We start from the raw sequence: 7,807 nt of genomic DNA on the forward strand, positions 1-7,807 counted from the left end.
AACTGACTCAATTCCAATCCATTAATAGCATATCCAATTTCATGCCTCACCCCCCCCCCCCCCTCCTCTCACACTTCATTTTCCGCGCCCTTCGCTCCACATTTCCTATTTCCATCCGTTAATGCAATATCCCATTACTTCTGTTCCAATATCTTTCTATGTGATGTGTCGTGTGTTATGTGCGTTACACAATTTAATAATCATTTAGTTTTACAATTGGTAAAGGGAGTAGAATGAATATTTTCTTTTATCGTGCACACAATATTGCTTACAATTTATAATTACAATTTTTCACAAAAAATTTTGGAATTTTTTTTTATCGATTATAGAGGTTTTAACTCGGGTTAGAAAAATCTGTTATGAAAATTTCCAACCCTATGTGCGGGGTCGGGACTCGAACCAAGGTGCGCTGCGTACAAGGCAATCGATTTACCAACTGCGCTACACCCACCCCTCGAAAATATTCTTCAATGATAGTTAATACAAGCAGCAAGGATGTATTAAACCAACACCTTTACACTTCATAATGATTTTCAAAAAGAAGTATAGATACGCTTTTTTACTGGATCACTTTCCGGTTGAATAGGATGAGGACGTGCCCCCTCATACCTCCCCCTGGAGCTGCCAGTGCGGCTGATCATATTTCATTATTCGTTAATTTTTCAAAAGATTCAAGGCACACGTAATACTTTAGCTTTGGAATAAAAGATTTCTGCTGGACGACAGGAACTGTCAACAAACTAGTACAAAAAACTTTTGTATCATATTGCACGTACACTGAATGTTCGTATAAAGTTTAAAATAACGCGGTTAATTCAAATCAAAAGTATCGAATAAAAATTTAAGACTGTCGCCAACTTTATCGCAAAGCAATTTTTAGTAGCATGCAGCCTCTCGCTTCTTTCATCAAACCTTTGACGAGGCATGAAGTTTGTTCCAATACTGGATTCTTGATATAAATTGCTTCGGAGCAAATAGGAGCAAAAAACTTGCTCTAGTTTATTCTGGGTTGCTACCAGAAGAGTAACGATTTTCATCCTATTTGTTCCGGAGTGGTTCCAGTTGCCGCGGGTATTGAAACTATCCTATGCTTTGTTTCTATTTTTTGTAGAACTAGTTCAGTCAGCCTACAAACTTGGTGATTCAAGCCCAATATACAATAGCATGGAGTGTTTTCTGCGGATTTCAGTGCTGTCTTAATACTTTCGAAATGAACCCATTCCGCCTGGAACATTCGATTAGTGGAAACCAGTAATAAACTATGCCAGGGTGTTGACTGCTCACTGATCTACACACCAAATTTTTTTCGCCAAGTGCCAGTAAAATTTTACCGAATTTTCATCAGCTGAAAGTTTCAGCAAAACAAGATGCCGAAAAATCGGCAATTTGAATTGAACGTGTTTGACAGATTCGCTTTGCTGAAAATTCAGTAATTCAAATTGTCAAATTGACAGCGCAATTGCCGAATTCTCAGTATTCCGGGCTGGATTACTGTAAATCTAGTAATTGCGCTGTCAATTTGACAATTTGAATTACTGAATTTTCAGCAAAGCGAATCTGTCAAACACGTTCGATTCAATTTGCCGATTTTTCGGCATCTTGTATTGCTGAAACTTTCAGCTGATGAAAATTCAGTAAAATTTTGCTGAAATCGACAACCAAATTTTAGTGTGTAAATTGTTAGAAAGATCAATTTGTATTGCTGCTTAAAAGGCGAGCGAAATTAATACAGCAGGATACTAACCGAATTTTTATAATGGAACGATATAGCAACAGGTGGATTTGCAGTGCACCCCCGAAAAATCCCATCGGGATAATTGATTCGGAATGCTGCATTATTTTCTTAAGAAATCGAGCTCAAGAGTAACAATCGATTCCGATTGGGTTTTGAAATCGTTTGTTGCTTTTCAGCTGGTACCTATACAGAAACTATTCGGAATCCCGTTTGCAGGAAATTTTTCGGAACTGGGCAGGGTGATGAGCCTATTATCGCTTTGTTTCTATTATCACGCTACCCATTTGAAGCCGTTGGTTAGAGCAGTGTCTGCCATCTTTGTTTAACGCATTGATTAAAATGGTAGCGCAACAATAGGGACACTCGATTCGTGTTTTCGTTGCGCTCAAACACGAGAATTTCACTGTTTTCAGCGCATGTATGTTATTATCTTGATACTTAACAACGAAGCAAAGCTGTTGATACCAATTTGTACGCATTCCATTGTTTGTAGGCCGAGTAATTAATGGATCAGTGAGGCGCCCTCCTTAGTATGGCGAAAATAGGCACTTCACCCTAGTTTGTTTTAATCACTTTTAAACGGTTTCAAAAAAGATGTATAACGCCAAGCTCTGACCAAAGGCAAACAAAACAAAAGTTCGTGTCATGGCAACTAACGACGCTGAATCCTTCTGGATAAAAACACGCACGTCTATCGTTTGTTTACCATGTATCTGTCAGTGTCATTCCAATCGAGCACGGGACCTTTTAAATGTCATTTCAATCGAGCAGTCAAATGTTGAAATCTGATGAATAAATTTTGGAAAGTATTGTGATAGTGAGTTAAAATATTTTGAATGAATTTCTGTATCGAATCTCTAAGGCAAGATAAAACATATAACTTTTATCATTACGGTGTCTTCCAAAAGTTGCATCAACCATTGCATCTATCCGTAATGTTGTAATTTTCTGGTAAACCACAGAACTGGAAGAAAAAAGAAACGCAAACAGCGGCATCCGGGGAAGGGTGGTATTTGTGTATCCTCACAACATATACACAACATATATTTCTCATATTAAAATGCATTTTTATATAACTTACAATCAACATAGCAAGTGATTTGCTTTCGTTTACTATACCTTTACCTGTGAATCACATAAGAATTTTCAAATTAATCTACAAACCCGCAGGTTTTTGGAAATCCTTCAAGAAAATCAGTGAATGTGTCAACCCTGCCACTAAGCGAAAGCTACACCAAAAATAAGTATGAAAATATTTTCATTTATCGCACAAAAGGATGGTCTTCCATCTGCACTAAAAAGTTGATAAAAGGGATCGGCTTGATCCAAAGAATGCTCATTCGACATGAGCTGCGAAAAGGGATGTTCGTATGTGTGTACGCAGCAGACACGAATCACCAGCAAGGTCGTTTCAAAAGATTCTCGTCTTGTATCACATCTGCAAACCGTCTTTATTTGTACGAATATATGCTGGAAAAAGAATTTAATTAGGAAGCTCCTTTTATTAACTTGTATAATGTTGTGCTTCCTAATTCTGTACCTTTACCATATAATCATATAAAAAATATTTTACAAGCAAATCTGAAAACCCGAAATCCGAAGTTTTTTGCAAATCCTTCAAGAAAATTAGTGAATGTGGCAACCCGCCACATGATGAATGATGAAAATATTTTCATTTATCGCACAACAGAATGGTCTTCCATCTGCATTAAAACAGTTGATAAGTGAGATCGTCCTGATCCAAAGAGTGCTCATTTGACATAAGCTGCGAAAGGGGAATGTTCGTATATGTGTACGCAGCAGAAATGAATCGCTGGCAAGGTTCGAATGGTTTCAGAAGATTCTTGTCTTGTATCCCCATAGTTATCTGCAAATCGTCTTTATTAGGACGAACACAAAATGGAAAAACTAGTGGTGGGTAATGTCCGGGGCATAACCGCGGTGTCGATGTACACCCAGCCAAATCATACAGCGAAATTCATAAGAATTATCTTATGATGTATAGAAAAATAACAAAACTATGTTTTCATAAGATGATTATGAAAAAATAAGACTTTATTGGGTATTGCATACGTTACTCGCTTGAGTTTCATACGAGCATCTTATGATTTACATAAACATAAGAGAAATATATAATTTTGTCTTATGAAAAATCGAAGATGCGTTATGGAAAATTAAATCATAAGATAGTCTAATGATTTACATACGTCCTGCTTGGTGCTAAAAATATACGAAATACTTATGAAGTTCACTGTATTTTTTTGGCTGAATGTAGGACTATTTGTTGGCATATCATGTTATTAAAATTCTGCATCTAATTACTATTTCTAGTGTAAAAACGCTCAGAAATCACATTTTAGATATTTCATTACAGTAAAAATACGGGAAGTATTAGGGCATTTGATGAAAAAATGTGGTTTCCAGACTAAATGTTAAAAAATCTGAAGTTTCTGAAATTTACCGATAACGAATCTATTTCCATTTTGTTCCTGAGAATTTTCCTTGTTCAATAAGGTGAATTTAGTAATGACTGATTGAAGAATAATATAGAAATATGCACGAGAAACTGATAAAATATAATATGAATGACAAAATGCGCTAGACCCCAACTTATCGTATTCTAACACAGGCCGCAAAGATACCTTTCTATTGCATAAAATTTTTAACATTAGAAAAACTGCAAAGTATGTATGATGTGTAGCATAGAGTAGAATTTTTATCTAAAATATGGGATTTTTAGGATAATATGTCCAAAAACTCCCACTTCTCGTATTTTTCGAGAAACGTAAATATTTCCATTAAAATTCTAAGAATGTTCAAAAAAAGTTAGGAACTCACATTTTCCGAATGCTTCTTCAAAAGTTATAGTATTTAACATATTTTTCCTCGTATTTTCGCATAGTGGCCGAAGTGGCCAATGTCAAAAACATCAAGCGAAGTGGGCGGGGGTCTAAAATTGGCGAAATAATGTTAAATTTTGCTTCAGAGCATACTTTGACATTTACCACAATATTAAAGGAGAGATTGAGATTTCAAAAATGAGTGTCTTTTTTCAATGCCCTAATGGAGGTCCTGTAGGAATCTAATGAAGCTGATGCATATGTCCAGTTAGACTGCTGGACATATGCATCACAACAATGAGAGCTGACTCGTTGACCAAGTGGCAGCAGAACTAAGATTTGGCGTAAGTAAAAGGTAGATGGATACACATGCACTGATGGCAGTTGTCTCGATCTGGTTGAGCAGGAACCACGTAAGTGTAACCATCTAACACAGATCCTGTCTGGTCACTTTCCTTTCGGACAAGCGTGTAAAAGGCGTGCGAATTTAGAGAGAATGTCTTCTCGTAGCTTGTAAACAACGGTATCTAAGTCTAATTGGTTCAAGGAAATAAAAAAGAGAAAAGTGAGTAGCGGAAAATGGGATAAAACGCATCCCCTAAGGAAATAGGATCATAACTCAGCTATACAACATCAATGGGGAGAATTTCATTAATGATATCGTTTAGCCAACATTTTCCTTTGCAAAATATTCAAAAACATGAAAAATATTCAATTTTTCAAAATCATTACAAACTCTTTGCAAAATGCACCTGTGCGAGGGTAAAATGCACCACAACAACGGGGCATAATGCACCACAAAAACGGGTCAGAATGCACCGCAACAACAGGGCAGAATGCTCGGCGAACAAGCAAGTAGTTTTGTTTTCTGACGGGATTTCACAAAAGTGTGCCGTTAAATAGCCTTAGGTTATGCAATTAGTAGGTTTTCAGAACGATTTTTCTGTTTTCGATTAAAAGCCAGCAAAATCAAAGAAGTGGGCATTTTGCCCCCGATGGAACAAAGATATAAATTTAGCAAAAAGTAAAATATTTTGTAGATTTTTCAAATATATTGCGAAAGAATAATGAACAGCGGTATAAATAGAACTGGAATGCATTGATATAATAGTAAAACAGCATTTATAAGAGCTGAATGTCCTTGTTGCACAAGTCACACTAATTACATGAGAAGAGCACGTTATTGTTTTTAGTTTATTTCTCGAACTGCTATTGATGAACGGCTAACAAACTTGGACAGTGTATGTTTACTATGGCGGACTTCCGACTGTTACCCTTTTCTAGAAATTTGCAGCTGTTTTCGATATAAGCAAGGGGTATATTTTGCCCCGGGGTTCGTTTTACCCCATCTGCACCTATCAGTGTTTTCGTACGCTTAGAATCACCCTGTCAGGGTAGGGTAACACGCATGGCTGGATGAAGTAAATCCTGATAGCTTAAAAGAGGAAAGACACGAGCTGAATGGCTGATAGAACGGGCATTCAAGCGATTCAAGCGAAGCTCCGAATTATTTGCGACAAATTAAATTTGACAGTAACACAAAAGGATAATCAACCTCCCCAAGTCCATAAGGATTCTCCAACCTGTACAAAAACACGTACATTTTCTGATCTCGATGCACTGAGTTGAATAGTATGCAATGTCCGGTTCTCCGGACCTCGGCTAGAAAGTTGAGTTTTATATTCACGGTACAATACAGCACTTAAACGAGCAAAAACACATCCATATCATAACGTAAAAATGTTTCAAATGGCAATTTTCGTCTTTGGATTGGTGTGCCATATCTTACTGCGCCACGACTTTTATCGGAACCGCGTCTAGAATAATTCCGACCTGTAACTCAACTATATCTTCTTGCTTCATTGATATGCTTTACCTGATAATTTTTCTTTACGGATTAACTTTTGATCACAAGATAATTGAAATGCAGTGTATAAATGTATAATCAACTGGATTTATTTAAATACCACAAATATCCACCAATATAACAAAACTCTCATTCCAGACACAAGTTACAAATCCTAGATCAACACTTGACTGAATCCTCAAGATTGCATTGGCCCAGAGCGATATCGAAATTTAGTCCATTTGGACATTCGCGATCCGTTGCTGTACCGTGGTAGCATTGAATGAACTTGTTGCAGGAACCATCCACGGCTAGATTACGGAAGCCGGTAGAGGGACACTTTATGCATCCAGCTTTGCTGGGGTAATCACACTGCTTGCGAACTGGGTTGTAGTGATACCCACTAGGGCAGGTCAACGGAATGGCTAATCCTCCTGTACAAGAGTAATAGTAGTCACAGCGTTTGGAATTGGGTTCGAAACTGCCATCCGGGCGCCCGGAACAGTTCTGGGCTGAAACGGTTCCAATTCCGACCAGACTAATTAAGGCAATGAGCGCTGTTGGAAATAGAAAACTTATATTAATTAGCAGTAGTTCAAAGCTCTGACTCGTTTATTCGACTGAAAGACTCACATTTCATTCTAATTGAGGTTTTTACTCTGACTGGCTTCGAATGAAGGCTTCAACTGTTTTCCAGTGGTATACTTATATCTTTCAGCAAACATTTACAGAGGAAGTTAACTGTGTTTTAACGGAAATGATAAAACTAGATAATGTTTTTTTAGACACGATGTTCAGTATATTTATCAGTTTTTATCACTAAATGATAACCGTTTTGGGAATACCATTCCGATGATAGTATTGAATTTATTTGGACAAATGCCCTCATTTGTATGCGGTAAGACTTCATATTCCGTCATCGGTAGTATTCATTACCTTGTTTTTGTGAGATCAAAACTTATCGAAAATATATTGATACGTATCAGACAAAGTAAAGCAATATCAGATAAACGGGTTGCCTTCGCAGAGTTTGCGAATAATAAAGAAAAGTTTGAAATGAAGACAACAAGGAGCACTTAAAAATATCAATATTGAGAAACAACTAATTGATTACATGTTAAAATAATGCTGTAAGTTCTGGAAAATATAACTCTTATATTTCACAAACTATTAGAAAACACAGCAACCATGGCGAAACATAAAACAAATATCAAAAACCTGTGTTTATCCACCTAGTGGTGCAATTGCTTCTTTCTCACTTCTCAAAACTAAGATTCCACAGCTGGTCATGTTCAATTTAATTTTGGAAATGTCTATTACATTCAGAGCCGTAGCGTGCGGTTGCCCAGGTTGCGCCAGCCTTAAAGGGAGACACTAAAATCTTGA

General features: G+C 36.9%; 1 protein-coding gene across 1 annotated transcript; it reads right to left on the minus strand.

Annotated features, from left to right (window-relative positions):
• Positions 1-6,509: 6,509 nt before the first annotated feature.
• LOC131690928 (probable endochitinase) lies at positions 6,510-7,207 on the minus strand. Its single transcript, XM_058977014.1, has 2 exons — positions 7,055-7,207; positions 6,510-6,978 (listed from the first exon to the last, which is right to left on the minus strand). Exons 1-2 carry the CDS (start codon positions 7,059-7,061, stop codon positions 6,602-6,604), a joined length of 384 nt encoding a protein of 127 aa, XP_058832997.1. The 5' UTR covers positions 7,062-7,207; the 3' UTR covers positions 6,510-6,601.
• Positions 7,208-7,807: the final 600 nt, after the last annotated feature.

Source organism: Topomyia yanbarensis, chromosome 3 (assembly GCF_030247195.1).
Source record: "Topomyia yanbarensis strain Yona2022 chromosome 3, ASM3024719v1, whole genome shotgun sequence".
NCBI lineage: Eukaryota > Metazoa > Arthropoda > Insecta > Diptera > Culicidae > Topomyia > Topomyia yanbarensis.